This window comes from Nipponia nippon, unplaced genomic scaffold (genome assembly GCF_047370975.1).
Source record: "Nipponia nippon isolate SJK-2023a ecotype South Korea unplaced genomic scaffold, ASM4737097v1 scaffold_21, whole genome shotgun sequence".
In the NCBI taxonomy this organism is placed as follows: Eukaryota; Metazoa; Chordata; class Aves; order Pelecaniformes; family Threskiornithidae; genus Nipponia; species Nipponia nippon.
In genome coordinates, this window is record NW_028262338.1 from 2,175,503 (window position 1) to 2,200,647 (window position 25,145).

The following is a 25,145-nucleotide window of genomic DNA, read 5'->3' on the forward strand; positions in this document are numbered from 1 at the left end:
GCCTCGCTACAGCGTCACAAGCCCCCCGTAAGCCCCGCCCCCGCGCGGTGCCCGCTGGGTACTGTAGTTCCCGCCCGGGACTCCCGCACCCAGAGGCCCCCGCGCGGCCGCCGCCTCCGCGCACAACATGGCGGCGCGGGCGGGCCGGGGCGGCGGGCTGTGAGGGGCGCGGGGGGCGGGCGGGCTGCCCCGGGGCCCGCCATGACCTACACGGCGGAGCAGCTGGACGGCGTGCGGCGGTGAGCGCCGCCGGGCCGGGGCCGGGGCCGGGGCCGGGGCCGGGGCCGGGGCCGGGGCCGAGGCCGAGGAGCGCCTGAGGGAGCAGCGCGGCCGGCTCGGGGGGGGAGCGGCGGCTCGGTGACAGGCGGCGGGGGGTCTCTGGTGGGGGCCTGCGGCGGTGTCCGCGGGATAGGCCGGTAAAGGTAACCTTGTGTGCGCTTCCAGAATAAAGAGGTGTCGGAACTACTATGAAATTCTGGGGGTGGAGAGGGACGCCAGCGAGGAGGACCTGAAGAAAGCCTACCGCAAACTGGCCCTGAAATTTCACCCTGACAAGAACCGCGCCCCCGGAGCAACGGAGGCCTTTAAAGGTGAGGTGGGGGCAGGCCCGGCTTCGAAAGTCATAAAGCAAGATTAAAACGAGGACAGACTGCCTCAGGCTTAACAGTTCTGCACCTTATGTAAAGGCATCATACGGGCCCATATAGCTTGTCATTTTTATAGACAGCTATGTGCATCTCCACGAAATCCCACAGCTGGTCGGCAAGATTTGCCTTTTAATCTTCAGAATACAGATTTCCATTGGAAGCAAAGGGAAATGTATCCCAGATCTCTTTCCTAGATACTGCTAAAGGTTCAGAACGATGCTTGGAAATTATACTGGCCGTGCAGGAGAGTGTGGTGTTGTGTAATCAATAACTGCTCTGTGTCACAAATAAAATTTTTTATATAGATGCAAGCATATGAAATTTGAGTCCAATATTCTGTGTCTGGACTTTTCAGTAATGTTGCAATCTAAACCTGCATCAACAATGTTAACACCTAAACTCTTACATCTTTTGCCTTTTCCGTCCCGTGTTGCAGCTGTCTGCAGCAGCACTGTAAGGCAGCACGAGGAAAGTAAGGTATTCATTCATAGTCTATTAGAAGAAGGAGTTTTTGAAGGGCCTTTCTTTATTTTTTTGTGTTGCGGTTGTGTTTCTCTATGAACTTGTTTCCAGCTATGTTCTGTCAAAGATCAAGGAAGAAGATGAACCAAACAAATACTTCTGGATGGTTTGACACAGTGTGTGAAATAGATATGCTGTACAGCTTCACAAGCATCTCTCCTGACAGAAAAACTTGGAATATGGTTCTGCATTTTAATTAGTCTCTGCAGTTATTAACTTTGTATTAACTGTATATGGTATATGGAGGTGCCTTCTGTATCAGTGCTTAGTTTGATCTGATAAAATGTTATATTCTCACCCAATCTCTTGACTGAAGTGGAGTCTCTCACCTCAGTTTTACAAGTATTTCAACTCTGTCCATATACTTTAACACTTACGTCTTTCTCCTGATATCAGTGATAGCAGGAAATAGGTTCTATCACAGGTAATGCCAGTGTTGTAACACTTTTTTTTACAAAGGGAGTTCTTTCAAAGGTAACTCAGTCTTTGGTCAAGCACAAATTTTCTATGCCTGTTTGGGCTTTTTTGCTACTCTGCTTATAAAAGTCTGAGATCTGGAAATACTGCGTGGTATGCCTGTGTAACACTGCTTTTAATTCACTCTCCAGCAATAGGCAATGCTTTTGCAGTTCTGAGCAACCCTGAAAAACGATTACGATACGATGAATTCGGAAGTGATCAAGAGCATGTCAGCACTGGCCAGACCAGGCACTATAATTACTACACAGAATTTGAAGCAGACATTACACCAGAAGAAATATTTAATGTGTTTTTTGGTGGGCACTTTCCTACAGGTCAGTATCTGTCGGCAGCGTTTTTGAAATGCAATGAACTGACACTAGACCATAAGGGAAGTTCAGCTTCTCTTGGTACTGCTCAGGGAGTTGATTATACATCTGAAAAGAGCAAAAACTTTTTTGGCTTTACTCTTTTCTCCCTGCCTAGCTGTTTATGCCTGGAAAAGCTCCCTTAATGCATGGGATTAATTTCCTTAACTTCAGATTTTAGTAACTCCATTCCCCAAAAAATGTTATCAAAGCCCAGCCTTGCTGTCCAGGAATGCTCCTGGAAGGGAGCGCTGCCAGTGGGGTAACGGCTGTTGCTGCTGGGGCAAGTTCTGAACCTCCCAGCCTCTCTTGAAAATTTCTGACAGTACTAGTTAGGGGTAAGAACATTTTAGTCTGGCAAGGGGTTAGGCTGTTTGGTTCTTGGGTAAGCAGCATTTTAATAGCAGCTGTAGCTGAAGACCCTTCTTTTTGTTGTTGCTTTTATTCCCTCTGTTGTTTGAAGCCAGTGGTGGTATGGAAGGTAAAATGAGGTGTGACTGGGAAGGGATCAGAGATATCTTTGCTGATGGTGATGTCCTTGAGACACCTTACTGCATTCCAGTACAGCATGGCAGCAGCTCCTGGCATTGTTGTCTCAGTGCCCCTATAACTAGGAAGACATAGGAGTTCATTTGGCTCGCAGCAGTTTGCATACTATAAAGAAATGAAAACTTAGCTTAGAAAGTGGTGCCTGCCAGGAAAGGCTGGCTGTTACCCGATATACAGTATCCAGTAACAGAACAGTAGATCCGTACCTGTAGCAGCTCCATGCGTGTCTCGGTCCAGCCTTGGCTTTTGTATTTGTAGTAAAAATAAAAAGATACTGCAAGATCAGTGGAATACAGGTTTGGGTTAAAAGTAAATTTGAAAGGTATGGTGAGCTCAAGGGTCTTCCTGGCAGTAGCTAACGAATTGCTTTAGCACTCTTGTAAACTTTCTGACCTCCAAGGCGTGGTATAAAGCAACATACATGCCAATTACTACAGCCTAAAGCCACAGAGACAGGTAATTGCTGACAAGCTCCTTGTAACCTTAGGCTGTGTGGTAGCATGTTGCAGCTCAGGGGACCTCAAATTGTTTTCAAAATTTGATGGGTAGATGTGCAAAGTGAGACAAACTCAGCGTGGCATAATTCTACACTGAGCTTGCAAGTTTTCTGTTTCTGACTTTGCAACAAATTGCACCTGTGTGTGCCTTTTGCCTCGGCTACCAGTGAAACATGGCCCTCGTGTTACGTGACTTCAATGTAGCTGCGGGCGACAGGGATGCTTCGACTCGAGGACAAGAAATGGAGGAGCTGCAGGAGGAATTTGGGTAGTGGGCATGGCAAGTTTAACAGGTAGAGTGGCGTGAAGAAGTAAATGGGAATTTTTATCAGAGTGGCAAAGAATAAGAAAATAAAAAGATAATTCCATAGTAATAGGTGTTGGTAGTAAACAGTAGTTTCCTCACCAAAAACATGTTTGGGTCTAGATTTATTTACATTTTTGTAATTTAAGAGTGAGTTTTAAATTATGGAAAATCGTCAGTTCAGCAGTTTTCCAAATAAGCAAAGTCCACACAGTTTCTACGTAGCAAGAGAATTAACTAGTAAGAGGGTGTCCAGATAGTTGATATAAAGAGACCATTTTTTTAACTGTCATAATGTTAAGTGGGACTTGCGTGCGTGAGCTGAAGTTTGTGCTAAGCTGCAATGTTGTGCTGGTTTTTGTTTTGTGACGCCTTGCTATCACCAGGCTTTCTGGAAATCTGAATAAGAAATGTTGGTGTTAGGGTAAACTCATTTGTATAGCTTTTGTGGGCAGGTTTATGGCTTTGTTTTTTGCCATGCATTTTTCCTCTGTGGATATTAAGTGGAAAAATATTAAAAGTTAAAATGTTGAATGTCCTCAGTCTAAAAGGAGACTCTCCATGTGGCAGAGTGTTGCAGTTATAATGGGTAGAGGCTACAAATTGAACTTCCTTCTCATAAAAAATAAATGCACATGGAAGGAAAGAAACTGCTGACAGCAATTCTTTGAGAAACTTAGGATTTGGGACAACTTTTTTCTAGGCACCCTGCAAAAGCCATTCTTCTCTTCCCACACTTGCTTCTGTTTTTTCACAGCTTGATAAAATATTGTCTGAGCAGTGTTGAATGATAGAAACAAACTTGCTTTTTCAAGAAAGAAACTTTTGTTCTTCAAGCCAGCCTTGTTTGACTCTCTGGTGGAGCCCTGACTGCAAACGTGCCTAGACCCTTGGAAAAATCTTTGAACAAGCAAGGAAACAGATGTTTTGACACAATAGCAAAGGTCTTTTCCACCCAGGTTTCTTGCAGAATTCTTTGGGAAATTTAGAGAAAGGACAGTGTAAAATAATGTGACATCTTTCCCAGGGCTTAAAAATAGATCTGCATTTCTGTTGTCATGATAAGGCCATAAATTTAAATTCTCTAATACAAAGAAATTCTGAATTTCAAAAGAGGAGAACACAGCTATTATTAAGATATTCATATGGTCATAAAATCGGAGTTGAAGCTTCAAATCGAAACAGCATATGCAATTCTTTCCTCATTTTAGAATTTTTAAAAATAAATGAACTATATTCAGTGTGCAAGAAAGGAAATCCTGAATTGTACTTTTTTTTTTTTACTCATTTTTTAAATCTCTTTCCTTATTACAAAATCATTAAGTGAAACTATTAATAGCTTGAAGGAAGAGGAAGTAGAAATGAGTGCAGAAGACCATATTCAGTAATTAGGGGAAGCCATAATTCATGGCCTGAGTCTGGTGAAGCAAATTAATTTTCTTGCTTAGAGCCTGGGGACACAACGCAAGCTATGGCTTTGCAAGTGAATGTGACAAAAACAATATTAAAATATGAGATACAATAATAAAAATTATAGCATGTTTCTGCAGTTTGATTTAAATTAAGATGGACTTGGGGCAAACTTTACAGTTTCTCTGGTACGCTTTTTGGAATGACATATTATTATGACATTTAAATCTGAGGTGTGTTGGCGCTTTTTAATCTGAGGTCTCACAACTGTATTTCAGGCTGTGTAGTATAAGCCTGGATGATCAACTAGAAACTCTGAGAAATACAGGTAAGCACCAGCAACTGGATGAAAATCATGATGCTCTCTTGGTTTCTTTTAACAGGAAATATCCATATGTTCTCAAATGTAGCCAGAGATGCGCACTATTATCCACGGAGGCACCGAAATGAAAGAGCATGGACGCAGGAGCAAGAGGAGGAAGAAAACAGGCCACAGGTAGCCAGGAGGAGGCATCCCTTGGGCTTAAATATTTCACCGGGGCGAGGGGTCCACTGACACATCTGAAGCCAGGACAGACTTTCCCATCCTTAAATGCTCAGTGTTTATCCTCAAGTGCTGCAGCCAAAATGGATGTTTTCAAAAGAAACTAGGTTGTCTGTTATTAATCACTACTTTAAAAATACATTGTATTGATAGGATTACAGGCCCTGGAGTTCCTGTCACCAAGTGTTTTGCTGGTGCTTGATTTTTGCAAGCTCTAATGGTTTGGTAATCCAACAGCAATTAGTCCAAACGTAGATTGATAACGGATACGGCAGTACTGGCTTGCCTCATGGCGTGTTTAATCCTCCCGTAAATTAGCACAAAACTTCTGCCCAGGTGCTGCACAGGCTTCTTCCAGCCCCGGGACAGGATGGGTCTGGGATGCTTTTCTACGAACGGAAACCTCCAGATGAGACACAAGCACACATACACACATGCCACCTGCCTTGGAAGAAAATTCCTCCGAAAGCAGTCTGTTAACCTAACGAGATCGTTCTCCAAGGAAGATGAATTTTTCCCTCTGACTCTCTTCTAGTCGGGCTGTGAAAAAAACCTGATACAGCCTATAGACAGCTGTGCTAGGGGAAATGAATCCCACCTACTACTGTGTCAGGTATTCTTGCTGCTATCCCAGGGCAGAGAGCAAAATCTAAATAGCTGCATATTATATTTTGCTCCTGATTAGAAAAGGCGTTTTAGAGGGGCAGTTTAAAAATGAGATGAAGAGCAGAAGTAAAGATCTGTCTTTTCTCTATGGCTATCAGAACTCTTTGGTCTTTTGATGTTTTTTTCCCCACTCCTTTGTTCTACTAAATTCATTCAAACAAAAAAAACAAGTGCTTGCATCCTGTCCCAAGTTACGCTATATAAGGTCTCTTAACCCTTTACTTTTCAGCCATTTTATCCAGTGTTTGAACAGAGAATGAGATTTTTAGAATGCATGTAGCAAACATCAGAAGATGCACGGAAAGCCATAGGCACAAATGGGAATTGCAATGTGTTCCTTCAGTTTGGATTGTCAGCTGGTCACTGACAGGTACAGTGCTGTGGGCATCTATCGCCTTGTGAAGAAAGCTGTAGATGAAAGAAATAAAATACAATTGAAAAAAAATGGCTTTAAAGAGTTCTCTGAGATTATTAATAAAGGTTATTTTGAAGTTAAAATGTCATCCCTCTCAAAATTCAGAAGTACTTCCTTTTTTTTCTTTTCAGTGTACATTTAATACATTGTTGATCTATGATAGATGGTTTCTGTGAACAGATGCATCCTTTTCTGTCTGTATCTTTTCTTGACTACTAATTATTGTTGTTCTTTTCAGAATTCATATTCTGCATTTATTCAGTTGATGCCAGTTTTCATAATAATAATAGTGTCAGTTATAACTCAACTGATGGCCACAAACCCACCCTACAGCCTATTCTACAAATCGTAAGTCATTTAAAAGCACATTTTTCGGGTCTTTGGTGTTTGCAATAAGGTGGTAGACGGAAGTTGGACTTGATAGCAAAATGCATGTTAGTGCTCTGTTCTGCTCTTTCTAGAAAGTGTTATCAATTTGTAAATAAGGAAATACCAACAGTCTCTATTGATGAGTTCTCCTAAGCATTATCGCTATGAAGTTAACTATGGTGGGCTTTATTGTACTGTGTGCTGAACAAATAGAGGCACTGAGCCAGAAACCTTTCTCAACTGGTGTGAAATGTTTTTGCACAGTGATACAGTGGCAGGAATGTGGGTGTAGCCCAGCTACAGTGCTGATCAGCCTCTGGCCTGCCCAGCCCGCAAGGGATCTGTGGACCACCACCGAGGTTCCTATGTAAAGCAATTGCAAAATGAAGCCTGCGGTTTGCAGCATAAATCCAAATCTGCTCTGGAGCCTGAATTCTACTGGAAGAATTGTCAGGCTTCACAATCATTAAAGCCTTGAAATGCCCTGGTTTAACATCTGTAAAGAAGCAGGACCCCTGGGTTGCAGAGGGCAAACTGAACTGGTCAGCTCTGGAAGCAGAAGGAGCACCACCAGGCCTGCCGTAGTCTGAGTTTGTGGGGCAGAGGAAAACCCGCTTGCTCCTCTCGGCATCCAGTGTTGGGAGGAGAGAAGCTCTCTAGTGGGAAAGCCGACCAGTTCAGCCACCTTCGCTGGCTCTCACAGAGACAGGAGTGGGAGTCAGGAGGTTTTGGAGAACCTGCTGCACACAGCAGTAGCAGAGTGCTCCAAACACTCCCCTTCCTCCCTTCTAGGAGCAAAACTACTTAAGTTTAGGTACATATCCCCTCTGCTGTCAGAGCAGCCCGACAGCCTTTATCGTTTTTTACCACAAGATGTCAGTGTGTAGACCTAGCGTAAAAGCAAGAGGGTGGTTGTTTTTTGGGTGGTTTTTTTCCAGAGTGTTTTTGCTATCTGCCAGTCCCATGTGAAACCTCCCACGCTGCCTGCAGAGCAGCTAATCTCTCCTGCTTTTCTTCACTACCTCCCCTTCTGTTGATTTGAGATAGTCAGGCCTGAGGCTGGTACACAGTTATGCTGTTTCTCTAAATCATGTCCTTAAAAAAGTAACAGCCTAAAAGCTAAAAGAAATTGTTTATATAAAGAGAGCACACACCTCTGAGACACAGCGAGAGAGAAGGAAAAGAGGAGTCCAGGAAACAGAAGGGGCAAACTGGATTCCATTGAGTAGAGTGTAACCTTTGTGTTTTGGCGGCCTGCCTCTTTGGGCAGTGATTTGAAAATATGCCTGGGTATCTTTGCTCAAATAAGGAAATTCAGTATAAGAGTATAGTTTAATCCAGTGGTTGTGTCAGAGTGGCTAATCCTACCTACAGGATCTTCTTCGGGATATTCCATGCCCCACTTTGCTTACCCATGATTATAAAACCCTGAAGGAAAGTGTAACTAGAATCTCCCCTGCAAATTCTTATTTCTACTAAAGGATGCGGAAATCAGGAAAATCCAGTTCCAATTGCATTGTGCCCTAAGCAGTACTAGGGCCGTATGCCTTTCCTATAATCTCTACCTTTTTTATCAATTCCCATGCTTTCTGGACCCAGCTTGCCAGAAATTACCAGCAAACAGAAGAAAGTGTGTGGAGCTTCTGTTCACAGATAAAATTTGCTCTGATGTTTTGGAAGTGTCTTGACTGAACTGTTGAAAACAAATGCAGTATTTGGAAAGAACAGTGTCAGCTCGGAGTCAGTTCTTTGTCGATATCTCCAAATATTAGATATTTGCCTGTGGTTTCTAGCAGGGGGGATGAATTCTGTTTGTAGTGCACAGCTTGCTGTGCCTGAGACTTGTAATTTCCTTATTGGATGGTTGAGGGAGCTATAGTCCTGCAGAAAGTAATTCTAAAGAAGTTGTAAATACTGTCCTCTGGAAAGGCTAATATGGAGAAATGTCTTTTGATTGCTTGATATCTGAACTGCTAAAAAAATCTGTTTTCTCCATGGTGTTTCACAGGTCCATAGGCCACGTTATTAGCAGAGAAACAGAGAACTTGCAGGTGCCTTACTATGTCGATAAAAACTTTGAAAAGAATTATCAAGGAGCAGAACTTCAAGAGCTAGAGAAAACGGTTGAAAAAGATTACATAGACTATATTCAGACCAGCTGCTGGAAGGAGAAACAGCAAAGTAAGTTATTTTTGTTACAAGTGTGTGCCTACAACCCATCAGTAATTGTACGATGGCTATGCATCACAAAGCACTGCCATTTTTAGCCTCATTTTCCGATGCATTTAACATCTCAAACCTTGCCCTGGTATTTCTCACATCTGCTCTTAACACTGAATTTGCTATTCTTGAGACTCTTGTCGAAATTCATTTTAGGCAATTCTGAGAGACAAGTGGAAAGTAGATGTCACCATGTGAGACATTTTTTCCATGCAGTTTTTATGCTTGAATAACTCTCAGCGATGATGTTTTAAACGTGTAATCCACCATATTTATGTAGGTCTGACAAATTGCTAGGGCTAGAGAAGATCTTGAGATGTCACCCATTTCACCTTTCCTTTGCTGGAGTAGAATCATTTTTGCTTCAGCTGGCTCCACGAGAAGGTTACCTAACTTTTTCTTCAAAACTTCATCAGAAGGAGAGCCCATAGCCTATTCAGGTGCTTTTCGTAATCTTGCAGTGGACTGTGTTACTGGTATCAGTTTTCAAAGAGCGTGCTTCTGTACTTGTTTTGTGCGCTTATTTGCATTTTCTATCTTTAGATGAGTTTGAGATCGTGTTTTTCACCATAGTCAAGATTGTCTTTTAAAAACAAGAATTGAATGCAGAAAGGGAGGACACAAAATTGCGAGCATTCAAAGTCATGTTTCTCGCATCAGTCCTAATTCGATCATTGGCACATATAAAAGCATGTATTTTAACCCCGTATTGTATTATTTGTTAATTACTACTCTTCTGGTTAATTTAAAATAGAGCAAATCCCTGCTGCTTTTGTAACTGTACAAAATAACAGAAATCAAGTTACAAGGACTAGCTGAAGTTGGGATGTTGTGACTGATTTTTTTCAGCTGAAGAACTCATCGCCTTAAAATGAGTAAACACAAACTACTGCTGTGCATAAAGGAAACTGGAAGAAGTTGTTTCTGTGTAAATGTTTAATAGCAGCAGGCAAGCTGCCTTCGCACGCTAGTAGGGCTTTCTAAATTGCTCCGTGTAAAATAGTCCTCAGCACACTACTAAAAAGTGACTTTGCACTTGTTTACAGTTTCTTTACCAATTGCATCATTATGGTAGCATACACTTTGTCTAAAGGAGACTTGTTTAATCCTGTGCTAGAGGTAACAATAGCATTGCTGACTCCAAACTATTTACAGGTTTTTGATGGGAAGGGTTGTTTTGTTTTCATCCAGAGGCTGTTTTGGTTTATTTTATATAAAAGTTACCAATCTTGCTTTTAAAGAGAAATACACAGATGTAGGTTCTGAAGTTAAAAAAGAAAAGAACCCATAATATAAGACCATAAAAATCCCAAACAATCCCTTAGTTTTTGGTGTGCTTGACTTGTGATCTCTGAGGCTGGGAGTAGCAGCCTCTAGGTATAATGTGGCTGTTAATAACCATAAAAGTAGGCTTCATGTGTAGGCTTGCTATAGGGATAGAATTTATTTCTTACTGAAAAATCCTTTTAATTGACCTTGTGCAACTGAAAGTCGCCATATTGTCTCTTTCATGTAGACCTTGAGCTAAGGAGTGCCATGCCCCAAAATGGGCAACAGGGTTTGCAAGTCTGAGAGACTGATAGTCAGAGACGGAGGGATGATCCAGCATTGAATGTCAAGCAATGCCTGCAAAACAGTGCTCCTCTGGAGCTTTTTGCACTTAAGAGACTTTATTAGTCACACATCTGCAAATGTATTTACAAGGTCCACAATTAGTAGCCTGAAGAGACCACTGTAATTAAAAAAAAAACATTTTCGGAATGATTACCATCTAGGCCAGCGAGCAGGTAATGAGCACAGCTGAGACTGTGCTAACTTTAGTACAGCCAAGTTTGTAAAAATAAACTGAATACAAGATGGAGTGCTGGGGAAAAGTTCTCTGGAGATGCTGAGACAGGTCTTAGTCAGCTGTTGCTTCATAACTTTGGTCCATTAATTCTTGTTTAAGTGTTTAACTTCATTTGGTGAACTTTTCTTTTGTCAGTTGAATGTCTATTAATAGTACGTTTGGTTTATAATTGAAGGTGCATTTCTCTTTAGCATCAGCAAAATGTCCATAGTTATAGAGGAAGAGGTTGATTTTTAAAGTCCTTGATTTTATGACTTAAAAATTGTTACCTGGTGTCCAACTATCTTAATGAAAACGTCAAAAGTAACTGCTACATCGGTATCTTGTTCAGCCGGTCACTTTTATATTGCTGCAGTAGACTGTGTTCCTCCGTTCACAGCAGAATACTGTGTAAAAGTTGCGTATGCTGTGGTTCTTGGTCTTCTGAAATCTTTAATACAGTACAAGAGGCACGTCCCAGGTTTTTACAGGAGACTCTTCAGCTGTGATAGCACGACGGTAACGTAAGACTGCAAAGAGCTCCAAGTCAGAGAAAATTACAGAGAGGCAACTGAAAACAGGGAGAAGAAGGATATGTAGTCGGAATTAGGTATTTTAGGAGTTCCTTGAAGAGAAAAAGTACAAAGGAACAACTCTAAAAGATTGAAAAACATAAATAAACCAACCTGACAGAATGAATGCTGTCAAAAGTGCAAGAATTTGCAGTGAATATTCTTGCCCAGTTGGATAAGTGTAAACTAAGATTCTTCACTGCAGAACTCCAGGGACTCTGGACTCGGAGACAATTACCCAAGTCTAGTTTTGCTGAAGGCTTGTCAAGGCTATGTGCCCGGCACTGCTTGAGTGGCATTTTAGTTATAAAACCTGAAAATTGATTTTTGATCTAAAATAAAATGTTTATGCCTGTCAATTTGTAAAGCTTTTCAATAATAGGTGGAGGGTTAAATGGCTTTCAATTTCAGTGGGACAGGGACAGAGGACGTAAGGCATGAAAGGACCTGTTGAAGTTCTTTCCACTCTGAATGGTTTTCTAAAATGAGAGACTTGTCAGATATATAAAAGCTCTTTGAAAAATTGAGTATCATCAGGTAGCCTGTGCTTAGGGAAATTTTGACCTTTTCAGAAACAAATTACTGCTATTCTCTGAGGTGCATGTAATCCTGAAGTTATTCTTCAGGGAGAAAGCTATATTAAAACTTCATTAGCTAATCAGCAAAAGAAACTTCTTTGACTTACCAGGGGGGAAATAATTTAAACAACGGGATTATTTCTGTTTTGAGAAGAAGGGGAAAAAATATGCAAAGTACATTCAAGATTGTATTGTTAATGAACGGGCACAGAGGCCTTTCAGACAAGTCCCTCACCTTCCTGTAATCAATACCAAAAAAAAAAAAAAAATTATAATGCCTTCTGGGCAAACCTCTTGCCAGACAGAGTTTGAATTCTGAGAAGCGCAACATCAAAACCCAATTATCTGTACCTTCAAGTATGTATTTGGATGGGTGCTCTGGGCCCTCGCGGAGTGGATCTGCCAAAAGAATTGCCTTCCTCCGTGACGTGGGCAGGGGTGGACGTCTTGTAGTTCCTGCTTCGCTTAGGAGGCTGCAGACACCTGGCACAGCCCCAAGGCAGCGACAGGAAAAGTAGTCAGGAGGGAGGCTCTCTTTCCCTCTGGCGTGTCACTTCAGTACCGCTGACAGGTGAGGAGTAAACCCCTCCGCCTGTGCCTGGTGACAGTCAGTGAGGATCAGTGCACGGTGAGATGACATCTAATTCAAATGTAAATAGCGCTATCTCCGAAGGCAGGTGCTGTGGAGCAGGTCAAATGGTATCCTACTAGCCCCTTTTTATGCGCAGTTAGTTTAAATATATACGTATATTTTAAAGCAATCACCTGTTCTTTAGATCATTAACATAATTTTAAATCTTACATGACTTCTCAGCTATATTTTTATAGTTTGTGTTTTCTTTGTAGACAGTAATAATCAGTCTTTTGTTTTGGTTATTGTCCTACTGGTGCACTGGTAGAGAGGGTTATTATAACTGTTTGAGTTTTCAAGCAATTATGAAAATACTGTTTTCTTAAGTAGCTAGCCCGGTGAAACCTGATGGCCTCTCTTTAAAGAAAGTCGTTAACATGCCCAGTTTCACTGAAACAAGGTGAATTTAAAAAAACCATGCCACAAGGATAACAAAGCACTGACAAACAGTTATGTAAAGTAGGCTCACGACTTCATCCTAATATATATTTTTTTCATCTTTCAGAGTCTGATTTGTCAAATTTGGCCAAGCTATACAGAGATGAGCGGTTAAAACAGAAAGCAGAATCACTGAAACTTGAGCACTGTGAGAAGCTCTCCAGTCTGATTGGAATGCACAAAGGGGGCTGACCAGGACACACACGTTCTGTAGTTTTATTTATTGCTGTTTTAACTTATGTTTTTATTTTCCTTTGTATAAAAAGGGAAGTAGTTTATTGTAAAGAGTCTGAACGTTTGATTCCTTCTGCATAGAGTGCAGAGATGGGCCGACACAAGCTGTAGAGCTGGTGTTTGCTGTAATATACTGTACACTGTATTTGGTTCCAAGGACCAGTGGCACTTTGTAAATTAATTCCCTGGGAGACGCTATTAGTTTGGAACTTGTCTTCATTGGTAGTTTGTCTGCCGTCCAAACACTATATTCTTCCCAGGAGAGCAGACAGATGTCTTAGCTTTCTGTATTTTATATGGACCTGCAATTCACTCGGCCATACGAGCAGCGTAGTTCTCGGTATTAAGTGTGCTAGCCTTCTCATACTGATACCAAGCAGATGTCCCTGCTCCTACAGTGGTTTGGAATGGGAATGTGGATGGAAGGCGGCGTGTTTCCTGTTCAAGTGTAATAAGCAATGCTTAATTCAGATGAGTCAAGGACCTGCTTCAGCTGAGCACTTGAGCACACTCCCAGCTCTCCCTGCCGTCAAAGGGACGTACCCCTGTGCTTGTCTGGCTGCGGGCCGTGCCTGTTCTGCTCCTTGGTGAGACAACACGCTCAGATGCCAACAGCAACGTCAAACAAGAAGATGAGAGTCTGTGAATTGCACCGATTTCAATGTCTGCCAAACTGTAAAGAAAGGATAACCGTGTTTATTTTCTCCTATGTTTTCAGTGGCATATTTTTAAGCTGGCTGTTTAATTCTGATTTTTATCTGCAAACTCTTCTCCAGCTGTTACAGGGGTCCTGCTTTTTCTGGTACAGTTTTGATGTAGCATATTTTTACTCCGTCGAACAGTTATGAATGTTTCACTGTAGAGATTAGTATCGCAAAGAAAAAGATCTGTGTAGCAGTGTCCTGTTTTTTCTTGATCCTCTTTACGAAACCAGGCGTTTAAAGGCAGGTTGAGGATGGGATATACTCGTCAGCAGCAGAGAACAGAGCGTTAGTCCAGTTGAGCACCATTAACCTCCGGAGCCAGTTTCTGTGGCGGGGTGCCGCGGGTGTGTACCACATGTGGAACGAACTCTCCTTACAAAGGACGTCTCCAAGCAGTGCAGGCACGGGAGGTGCAGGCTTCTGCCCTCCCTCCCCGGTGTGGGGACTTAGCGCAGCAGAAGCAGCGCTCACCTCTCTGACGTGGAGGTACGCGTCTGTTAAAAATGAACAAGTCTCTGGTTTTGCCCCCGTTCCTAAAATTCGCTACAAGTAGCGCAGGATGCCACAGCTGGCCTTGGCTTAAACCTAGGAAGCAAAGTGCTCAAAAGCTGAGAAATGACAGAATTAAAATTGCCTTTGAAGCTTAGACTTCAAGTCTCCACGTGCCTGGGCATCCCGGTGCAGTGGCGTACTGGTGCTCTGCCCGTGCGCTGAGGGTGTCCCGTCGGCAGCTGGTACCGAGGGCGGGGAACGGGGACCGTAGGTACCAGCGTATGTCACCATGGTGCCCCTGTCCCATCCCTCACGGCGGCGGGAGCTCCGGCAGCAAACGAAGCTGGGAGCTGCAGGAAGAGCAGCTTTTCGGGTGATCCACACTGGACGGGGGGGTTGTCTTAGGTTTTGGGACTTGGTGCTTCTGCAGATGAGACGTACGCGTCCCCTATGTGATCAGACCATCGCAACTACGGCAATATTGCTGCTATGAAATGGTGGTGTGTTAAAAAATAAAAATTAAAAATACCAACATAGTGACTCCTTAAAACAGCATTTTCATGTTAACATTTGTTCCCCGTTGGGCAACTTTGTAGGAGCGCCTGGGGAAGTGGAGCAGAGTTTGTCAGCCGCTCGGGGCGGGATGAGCGCCAGTAAAAAAGGCATTGAGAGGGGGTTGTTGTGAAACACGTTCAGTGCGAGAGTCTGCGAGGGCAAAAAAGTTGGGTTTGGTTATTCTGGATTGGTAACGCGGCTGGCAGTAGGACAGGCGGTCTTAATTCTGGTATTTCCCAGTTTTGAGGACATAATACAAGGGTGTATAAAAAGCAAAATTCCTTTAATGTTGCTTTTTATATATTAAATAGTCTGTAGAATATATTTGAAATATATTAAAGTGGTTGGACTTTGTTCCAGGTCTGGTATCTTCCCTGTCATTCCTGGTTGATTCCCACAGCTGTAAAGTGATAGAGGTGGGGAGACGAAACACGATGGCTTTGTTGGATCCGTGATGTGCTGTACGGAGCTTGAATTCATACGTAGTATTTTGCACTTAAAATACACGGCACCTTTCATCCAAAGATCTCGAAGTGGAGGTGGGAGACCTCCTGTCAGAAGCACAATGATTTTAAGAGCCTTCTCTGCGACAAGAGGCCAGGGCGAAGCAGAAGATGGGGCTGAAAGGTAAAAATATTTCAGAAAGCGGTAAGGTGTTCTTTGTCCGTAGTCACAGTCGGGGTGTTACGGGTGGCTGTTTGCGCGGCGGTGTCGCGCGCTGTGAGTAAGGGCACGTGGCTGTGAAATGTCTCCGGGGATGAACGCGAGCGTTTCTTTTTGTAAGGCACCGGCGTCCCGCTCAGTGAGGGCAAAAAAAAAAGGAAAATCCTATCTCGTGCCCGCAGCTGTTGACATGCCTTGGTGTCATTAACCAAAGGTTAATTGCCAAAGCGCGATTGACTTCTAATTATTTCTTGGGTCTCTGAAGGGAGAAGGCGGCGCTCCCTGGGCAGGGCTGGCTGGCCTGCAGCGGGCACCCAGCGCGGCCGCGGCCCGCGCGGCTCCTCGGCCTCGGGGGACACCAGGGACTTGCAAATGGGTTTTTATATATATATATTTTTTTTTTTTTCTTTAATGAGCGACGTGACCGTTCCGTGCCTGTCTGTACCGTGGTAAAAAGCCTGACGTTGAAACAAGAGGCGACGGTGCCGTCCGGGAGTTTGTTCTGTGCGAAATGGAGGTGCAGCTGGGCAGCGAACTAAGGGCCTCCCCCGCCGGCGGCTCGCCCGGCGGAGCCGCGGCCGTTCCCCGCGGCCGTTCCCCGCGGCCGTTCCCCGGGGCCTCGGCGGAGGCTGAGCCGTTCCCCCGGGCGCCGGGACGCGGGGATTCCCGGCCGCGGCCCCTTTAAGAGCGGGGGGAGGCGGCGTTGCTAGGAGACGGGAAGGCCCGGCCACGGCGGCCGCCATCTTAGCGCGGCGGGGAGGGCGGCGGGGCCCCGCACCGGCCCGGAGGCGGGTCGCTTTGCAGGCTTGGGCCAGCCGAGCTGCGTGTACCCACCCCAGGTTCACGCATCCCACCCTCGGGAACCGAAGCGGCTTGAGAGCTGTCAGAGCCGGCCTGCTCCGCATGCCCAGTTCCCATCCGAGCCCCTGAGGCTGCTCTGAAGGCCTCGGCCAAGCCGGGCCTGGTCTCCGGCTCCTCCGGCGCTGCGAGAAACAGCTCCAGCGTGGGAGAGGCCCGTCCCGTGCCGCAGCTGCGAGCAGCCCTCATCTCCCTCCTCGCTGCCCCCCTTGCAGGCTTGCCAGCGCTAAGGGGCGAGCTGGCACAAAAAACAAGTTAATAAGCAAGCACAATAGTAAGTCTACAGGCAGTACCACGCTGGCTTGAATGTAAAAGTATTCAGTGTTTAATGAGCAAGTCTCAGCCTGGGTTCGCCCGTTGTTCTGTAACGCGCTTGTGCCCGCCAGGTCGCTCCCCTGCGCACTCAACTGCTTCGGGTGCTGGAGGACAGGTTTATGGCCTCGTAACCTAAAATCATAGAATCACAGAATCGTTAAGGTTGGAAAAGACCCTTAAGATCATCGAGTCCAACTGTTAACCTATCACTGCCAAGCCCACCACTAAACCATGTCCTCAAGCACCACATCTCCCCGTCTTTTAAATACCTCCAGGGATGGGGACTCAACCCCTGCCCTGGGCAGCCTGTGCCAGGGCCTGACAGCCCTTTTGGTGAAGAAGTTTTTCCTACCTAAACCTCCCCTGGTGCAGCTTGAGGCCGTTTCCTCTCGTCCTGTCACTTGTTACTGGGGAGAAGAGACCGATCCCCACCTCGCTACAGCCTCCTTTCAGGTAGTTGTAGAGAGTAATAAGGTCTCCCCTCAGCCTCCTTTTCTCCAGAGAAATGGTTGTTTTGGTTGGCAGGTGGATCCCAGGGCTCCCTGCCATGCCCTCCTCTCTCTTTATTGTGTAGCAATCCTGAGCCACGTTGAGGAGGGGGATGCGCCCCAGGACCAGGAGGAGGAGATGCCGGCACTGGAGCATGGCTCCTGCCTGGCAGCCCCAGGCTGCAGCCGGGGTGGTGGGACAGGACTGCCCGGCCCGGTCCCTCTGTGCTTCCACAGCACACCCCGACAGGCTGTTCCCAGCAGCCTTCGGGATGTTGGAAGAAACCAGCCAAGCCGGCAGCCCTTGCTGCAACCCGGCCACGCTTTTCCCTACAGCTGGCCCTATGGAGCAAGGCGTGTACGGGGCCATCCCGTCTCCCGCAGCGCTGAGAGCAGGTGCCAGGGAAGCGGATGAACGGCTGGGCACAGAGCGGTACTTTCCAGCCACCCTCACAGCCTCCGGTATCGCCGTACTGCTTGTCGCAGCTGTTGACACTCTGACCGTTTTGGTTTTAGCAGGACCCGGGTGTCGGAGTGAAAGATGCAGCAGCAGCAAGAAGTGTGTCTAGCACAAGCGCTGGAGAAGAGGCAGAGGAAAGGTTTAAAGCGGTTATACGAGTCGTTGCCCTAAATCTGCCTTGCACCTGCTGCCAGGACAGCAGGACTTGTAGGCAGTAGTGCAAGGACCTTTCCCTTGTGCCGAGGGAGAGCTGCAGCGATCCTCCCACTGGGCTGATGGTTTTACCTTATCCAGAGCTTCGCCACCTCCCACAGCCCCTGTTCCCCTTGTGCCTTCTCTGCCCTTCCTCCTCGCCCCCAGTAGTGGTACCCCGGATGCACCGAAGGCATCGGCACAGCACCCCGGGGAGGCTCAACGGGACACCGCTGACCTTGGCCTGGACCAACCTCCCTTTCCCACCAGCGACCAGCGGCCCTGGGACACTGGGCACGACCCTCAGGAGAGGAGAGGGAACGAAACAGCATCTCTCTGGGATCTGGACTGGCCGGGGACCGAGGAGCCAGCTTGGCCCAAGGGGAGGTGCACCCCCTGCCTGCTGTGGGTCTGCGCGTCCCCCCTGGCACTGCAAATCCAGCCTCAGGCAGGGGCTGCGTGCACGTCCCCGCGGTGCTCCCAGCTGCGCTGTGCTGGGGATGGAGCCAGCCGTGACTCAGCAGGCGCCCTCTGGGCTGCCATGCTGCGAGCCCGTGCTGCGGGGAGCCGGGCCTGGTGGGCTCGGGGATGCTCCCAGCCAGCCCCAGGCTGAGCGCCAGCCACCCTTCGTGTGGGGACCATAGGGTGGTTGTAGCACCCAAGCACCAGCCCAAGGTTTTGGGGTGCTGCAAGCTATCCAGGCAGCACGGGAAGCTCCTCTGCTGACAGCCACATCCCACTGGCTCCCTGCAAAGCCAGGCTGTAGGGATTTGAAATCCCCCCCTTGCTCTCTTGCACAAGGCCACTGCGCCAGCAAGTGTGCTGCCCATGGCAGGTCTGCTCCGCTCTCCGTGGCCACAAATGCCACCTGCAAGCACAGCCCTGCTCAGCAGCGAAGGGTTAAGCGCCAGGCGAGCCATCAGGGAAGCTTTCCTCTCCTCCTTTTCCTTGCCAAGGTTTAAATTTAGTCCCTGCATGAACCCAGACGACTTGGGAATCGGGTTGCTCCAGGGCTGGCAGAGCCAGAGAGCACCTGCTACCGGTGCTTCACTGCAAAAATCCCCCTGAAAGCTGGGGCTGAGCTCTGCCGGCAGCAGTCAGGGCCGGCAAGCTGCAGAGACCCTCCTGCAGGGCCGGGCGCCCTGGCCGCTTGCTTTGGGTCCCCCTGAAAAAGGAAAATAGTAGCTGTCACTCGTTTGGCTCTTGTGAGTCCCAGAGGTGCTCGGTGCCTGGTTTGATTTCAAGCCTTGAGTTTGCTCCTGGCCACTTGCGATTCATTTTGGGGGAGCCCCCAGGATGGGGACACGACATCCGTGCAGCAAGGTGGGCAGAAGCGCCGGGAAAGGAGCCATGGCGGGGATGGAGCAGCAGCCCGGGGGCTGGTCATGCCCTCTGTGCCGGGGATGGGACATCCCCGGAGGGATCCGCGGGTCCCCCAGCCCCAGGGCAGCCTAGCCCGCTGCGCTGGGGGTCACAGCCTGGGTACCCCCCTGGGGCATGGGGACACCCTGGCACCTCTCCTGTGGGTTTGGGGAGCAGCAGCATGGGGTGAGGGGCCAGGGATGGTGCTGGCAGCCCCCCGGCAGACCCCTAAAGCCAGGGGCGGCGGTGGCATCCCTGCAATGCGCTTGGCATTGCCTCCCCCGGGCTGGCGCTCGCTGACGTCCATGTGATCGAGGGGCTGCTCCGTCCTGCCGCTGGGTCCAGCCGCTGTGACAGTGAGGGAGCCAGAAGGTCGAGCCAGCGTCCCCGGCGGAGCGTCCCCGGCACCAAGGAGGGTCCCCTGGCACCGGCTGGCACTCCCCGGGGTCATTCCTGCCATAATGCCACGCGGGAAGAGAGACCCCATCCTGCTCTCCCACACCGAGCTGTCCGGCACCAGCGGTGAGGGTCCCCGCAGCAGTGGGGACGGCCGGCGGTCCGCATCGGAGGAGGAGGGCCAACTCCCCGGCCTCCCCCGCGACGACCTCGCCAAGAGCATGTCGGGCTCCTCCGTCTCCTCCTACCACTCCGCCCTGTGCTCAGAGGGGACGGAGACCTTCAAGGACTGCCTGGAGTTTCTGGACGAGGAGGGGACACCGTCCCGGGACGCGGGGCGGCGGGGCGGCTGTGCCGAGGCGGCTGCCCCGGGGCGCTGGGCTCCAACGGGGGCCCCCACCATCCCCCCGCCGCCCGGCCCCCTCGCCCGCCCGCGGCAGGCTCAGCTGTCCATCGTGGCTAAGAATAGCCCGGTGCTGGGGCAGGGGGGCAGGATGGGTCCCCTCGGGAGGAACCGGCAGCCTGCCACCACCACCGGCGGCGGCGGCGGCAGCGGCAGCGGCGGGGAGCTGGCTCTGCCCCGGCAGCCCGGGGGGATGCTCGGCGGGGTGCCCAGCGATTCGGACGAGGTGGACGGTGAGGTGCGGGCGCTGACGGCCAGGGCTTTCCGCAGCCTCTCGGGTCTCCCTGGCGCCCGCCTTGACATGTGCAGCTCCCACACCTCCTCCAGCCTCTCCAACTCACTGTCGGAGGACGGCGGGCGGCCACGGTGGTGGCCGGCGGCTGGTGGCGAGTCCCGGAGCACAGTGGCAGCCCTCCATGGCAGGGTGGACTGGTCCTTCCCCACTGGTGTGGACGGGGAGCTGCTGAGCTTGCTGGGGAAGGAGCAGTTTGAGTGCGTGGACGTGGAGCTGGAGAGCGGGGAGGCCAGGAAGGGCCACTGCAAGAAGAGAACCGTCCCCAAGCGCCAGATCCTGCTGAAGAGGAAGGAGAGGAAGGAGACAGGTTTCGGCCCCTGGGGTGATGGCCCAGCCCCCCAACCCCTGCCCCCCGCCAGGAAGGAGCCCCCTAGCAAGGGCAGGGCTGTTGGAGAGGACTTCAGGTTCAACTACAAGCAGTTCATGAAGACGGCCTCCCTGGATGCCGACACTGGCAAGACCAGGGCAGCCTCTTCCCTGGTGAAAAATGTCCTCGCCAAGAAAATGCAGTACGAGCAGATGATCAAGATGGAGCAGAAGGGGCTGCGGGGCAGCTCAACCTCCTCGGGGCTGTCCTCCATCGGCACCGACCTGCTGGGGGATGGCTTGGAGGGCAAGTCCAGCTCACTCTCCCGCTCGGACTGCAGCTTCTCAGCCGAGGACCTGCGGGGTGGCGGGATGCCGGTGGCCGTGGGGGATGTCACCACCACCCGTCCCACCAAGGGGGTGGTGCTGAGCGAGGAGATGAGGGAGAGTGTCTGCAAGCTGAAGAAGACCTTCAATGAACTCAATGAGAGGATGAAGTACCAGGAGGTGCTGGAGGGCCAACGGCTGCCTGTTGCCACCGAGGAGCCGGCGACGGAGAGGATCCGCTACCGGCGAGCACGTGCCTTGTTCGAAGCCCACCCTGGGGCGGGGAAGGCGCTGGATGTCGCCCCCAGATTTGACAGAGTGCCGAAGCCATGGCCCAGCTTGAAGCAGCGAGCCATCCGCCGCAGCCACCCCCAAAGCCTCCCCTTGGAGGCCAACAGCCGAGCGTTCCCCACCACGCCGCCCCGGCACCTCTTCACCTCCCAGGCACAGGAGGTGAGGCTGGTGCCGCAGAGCCGGCAGGAGGAGAAGCCTCCAGCGGTGCCCCACAGGCCGCCCAGCCCCGGCACCCCAGCCCGGGAGTCCCTGCCAGCTGCCCCCCCCAAGGCAGAAGATAAGGGGAAGGGGCGCATCCCGCAGCCCCGGGACGTGCGCAAGCTGGTGAAGAGCAGCTACAGCCTCTGCTTTGGGACTGCCGGCGCATCCCGTGGCACCACGGCACCAGCGAGCGGCAGGGGGCCGCCACCAGCCACCCCCCTTGTCATCCACTGCACCTCGGTCTGCCGCCGGGAGCCAGCGATGGAGCCGGGGGACGGGGAGGTGCTGGCAGCTGCCAGTCAGGAGCCAGCCCCGGCACATGCCGAGGGCCCTGCAAAGCTCGCTGGCGGCCAGCCCTCGCCCACCCAGGGCTCCCCCGTCCACATCACGAGGGTCCAGGCCACGCGGAGGGGGGCGGCCACTGCAGAGGGGCCGCCGGCATCCCCCCCACGCCGGGAGCGGAGTGAGCTCAGGGTGCCGCCACGGGCACCAGTGGCCGAGGGGGTGCCGCACATGGAGACCCATCTCCACGTCCTGGTGGGCCGGCGGTCCCCGGCAGCAGCTGGGGAGGGCTCCCCAGCTCAGAGCAGTGCCATGCTGCGGACGGAGAAGACCGTTCTCCTCCCACCACCGCCGCCGAGTCCCACGGAGGGAAAGGATGGACGTGGCCATGGTGGCACTGGGGGCGTCCGCACCACTGAGGGGCCTGAGTCAATGGTGCAGCGGCATGGCGGCAGGGACGGCGGGGACCCCCAAGCCGGACCCCCGGCCAGCAGCGGTGTGCACCCACAGCCTGGGAAACCAGCAGAGAGAAGCACACCGAAGCCACCCACGAGCGAGCAGGTGTCGGCAGGGAGCAGCAGCTCTGCGGACAGCACCAGCCCCACCACCCCATTTCAAGCCGGGGAAGCCAGCAAAGTTCCCTCTGGCCAGTTGCCAGAGTGGAGGGAGGCCTGGGAACATTTACCGAAGTGGCCAGCAGCCACCGAGCCGTACCTTCCTGCTTCCCCAGCAGAGAATTCCAACTACTTAGCAATTCCTGTGAAAGCCCCCAAATCCTCTCTGATGCCAAAGCTGCCCTCGGTCCCCAAGCCAGACAGCGCATCCTTTGGGACCCCTGTGGTCCCCAAGCCAGACAGCGCATCCTTTGGGACCCCCGTGGTCCCCAAGCCAGTCAGCACATCCTTTGGGACCCCCTTAGTCCCCAATCTGGCCAGCACATCCTTTGGGACTCCTTTAGTCCCCAACCCAGCCAGCACATCCTTTGGGACCCCCTTGGTCTCTAATCCAGCCACCACATCCTTTGGAACCCCCATGGTCCCCAGCCTGGCCAGCACATCCTTTGGGACCCCCTCAGTCCCCAAGCCAGCCAGTGCCTCCTTTGGGACCCCCACGATCCCCAACATGGCCAACTCATCTTTTGGCTACCCATCAGCCTCCAGCCTGGCCAGCACATCATTTGGGGCTCCCTTGGTCTCCAACCAACTCCAACCTCCAACCAACAAGTCTTTTGGAACCCCTTTGATCCCCTACGCAGCTAGTGCATCCTTCGGGACCCCCTTGGTCCCCAATCTGTGTGGTGCACCCTTTGGGACCCCTTTGGTCCCTAACTCAGCCAATGCATCCTTCGGAACCCCCTTGGTCCCCAATCCATCCAGCGCATCGTTTGGGACCCCCTCAGTCCCTAATCCGGCCAACTCATCACTTGGGATCCCCCTAGTCCCCAACCCAGCCAGCTCATCTTTTGGGTCCCCATTGGTCACCAACCCTGTCCCTGCTTCCCTTGGGCGCCCATCAGTCTCCAACATGGCCAGCTCATCCTTTGGCTCCCCTTTGGCCCCCAACCCAGCCAGCGCTCCACTGGGGACCGGTATGTCCCCCCTGGCCAGTGGGGAAGCACCCTGGAGCAAACCCAGCCCTGAGTGCCCCCTGCCGCAGCCTACTGAGGGCCTGGCCGCTGGGGAGCGCCTGGTGCCACTGCCCCCAGCCCAGCCCCAGCCTCGCCCCGAGGACGCTCCCCACTTCCTAAGGAGGACTGATGGCGCCTCACCGAGCAGTAAGAGCACACCGAGTCCCACCAAGCCCTCTGCTCCCCACCTGCCCGTGCACCGGAGGTTGCTCGTCGATCCCGACAGTGGGAAATGCTACTACATGGAGCCACCGCGGCAGCCACAGCTGAAAACACTCTACGACCCCGAGACAGGGCAGTACCTGGAGGTGCTCATCCCGCCGGTGGCATCACACGCTGGGCTCTACCAGGCTCCTTTCAACCCCCTGGTCATGGCCCCAGGGGTCTATGCTCCCCCCTATGTGCCCTACGGCACCTTCCCAGGGCTCCCGGCACCACCGCCGCCTGCCGCCCCCTCCCCGGCACACCCTGACCTGCCAGCTGCTGAAAACCCAGGCTTCCCTGGGACCTTCAGCCCTGCTCCCAAGGGCGAGGGGCCACCCGCTGCCGGGGGTCCTGACTGCGGATACCTGGAGAGCCTGTACTACATCCCCACGGGGATGCGGGCCAGCCCCGGCCCCAGCCCCGGCCAGCCCCCTGCCCGCACCAGCCCTGCCGGGCCCGAGAAGGGACCGCTGCTCCAGATGTGACGGTCCTCAGACGGGGACGGACCCGCGTGGCGTGTCCCTTCCCAAGCGGCCAGGCTTTAACCCCAAAGTCAGCATCTCCACCGGCATGGGAGAGACCCCCCCCTGCCCGCAGCTGAGCTGGTGAAGCACCGAGGGGTAACGGGCACCAGCTGGACCTCACCGGCTCCACATGGGAATGGGGAGAAAAAGAGTATTTTTCCAATGTAAGCACCTGGCAGCCCCGGGGTGGGGGCTTGAAGTTACGGGCCCCGGCTGGCAAAGGGACCAGATGCACAGCCCCTGCTTCCCCTGTACTGCTGGTCCTGCCCCGAGGGTGACCCGGGCTGGTCGGCACAGGGAGATGATGGCCCGGCCACCGCCAGCCCCCCACAGCCACGGCTACGGCACAGACTCCCTAAAATAGTAATAAAAATGCTGAAACAGCATTAAATCCTGCATATTCATCCCGTGTTTGTGTAGTCTGTAAAGGTCCCATCGCAGCCCCATTGCAGGAGCGGAGGCACTCAGACCCTGCAGTCCATCTGTCTGTCCTGGAGCACCCACTGGGTGAATCCCTGGTCCCCCGGGGGCAGGAGGCGACTTTGCGGTCAACGGTGATCCCTGAACCCCAGCCCTTGAACCCACAGCCCTGAACCCTGAGCCCCAGCCCTCGAACTCCCAGCTCTGAGCCCCAAACCCCCGCCCTGAACACCGGTCCTGAACCCTAAAACCCAGCCCTGAACCCCAGCCCTGAGCCCCCAGCCCTTGAACCCCAAACCCCAGCCCCAGCCCCAGCCCAGGAGGGTCCACGCCATCCCAGGGGGGATTTGGGTCGAGGAGGAGGGGTCAGGCGTTACAGGCCTGAATTTCACCAAAAAAACCTCCCGGAGAGGGGACAGGCGGCTGGGGACACCCCATGCACAGACACACCTCCCGCCCCGACACCCCGGGGATGGATGGGACCACATCAGCCGGATGCAGGTGCATCCGCCACACATCAGTGCCC

At 51.0% G+C, this 25,145-nt stretch overlaps 2 protein-coding genes across 4 annotated transcripts; both read left to right on the top strand.

Moving 5' to 3' along the window:
* Positions 1-82: 82 nt before the first annotated feature.
* On the top strand, positions 83-15,610 carry DNAJC18 (DnaJ heat shock protein family (Hsp40) member C18). Of its 2 annotated transcripts, none has more exons than XM_087760012.1 (7): positions 83-239; positions 445-590; positions 1,778-1,963; positions 5,140-5,252; positions 6,620-6,729; positions 8,759-8,931; positions 15,363-15,610. In XM_087760012.1, exons 1-7 carry the CDS (start codon positions 202-204, stop codon positions 15,455-15,457), a joined length of 861 nt encoding a protein of 286 aa, XP_087616138.1. In that variant the 5' UTR covers positions 83-201; the 3' UTR covers positions 15,458-15,610. The 2 variants fall into 2 exon arrangements, with proteins under 2 accessions (XP_087616138.1, XP_087616136.1); XM_087760010.1 differs by lacking the exon at positions 15,363-15,610 and adding an exon at positions 13,085-14,981.
* PROB1 (proline rich basic protein 1) lies at positions 15,544-24,603 on the top strand. 2 transcript variants are annotated; one of them, XM_087760008.1, is made up of 2 exons: positions 15,544-15,629; positions 17,843-24,603. In XM_087760008.1, exon 2 carries the CDS (start codon positions 19,802-19,804, stop codon positions 24,158-24,160), a length of 4,359 nt encoding a protein of 1,452 aa, XP_087616134.1. In that variant the 5' UTR covers positions 15,544-15,629; positions 17,843-19,801; the 3' UTR covers positions 24,161-24,603. The 2 variants fall into 2 exon arrangements, with proteins under 2 accessions (XP_087616134.1, XP_087616135.1); XM_087760009.1 differs by having other exon boundaries at positions 15,571-15,629; positions 17,846-24,603.
* The last annotated feature ends 542 nt before the right edge of the window (positions 24,604-25,145 follow it).

What these genes read in the sequence shown, in the direction of transcription:
- PROB1 (XM_087760008.1), top strand. Translation starts at nt 19,802, where the DNA reads ATGCCACGCGGGAAGAGAGACCCCATCCTGCTCTCCCACACCGAGCTG.
- DNAJC18 (XM_087760010.1), top strand. Translation starts at nt 202, where the DNA reads ATGACCTACACGGCGGAGCAGCTGGACGGCGTGCGGCG. An exon ending in AGGAAGAAAACAGGCCACAG is followed by an intron (nt 5,253 to 6,619) that starts GTAGCCAGGAGG and finishes TGTTCTTTTCAG; the next exon opens with AATTCATATTCTGCATTTAT. An exon ending in CTGGAAGGAGAAACAGCAAA is followed by an intron (nt 8,932 to 13,084) that starts GTAAGTTATTTT and finishes TTCATCTTTCAG; the next exon opens with AGTCTGATTTGTCAAATTTG.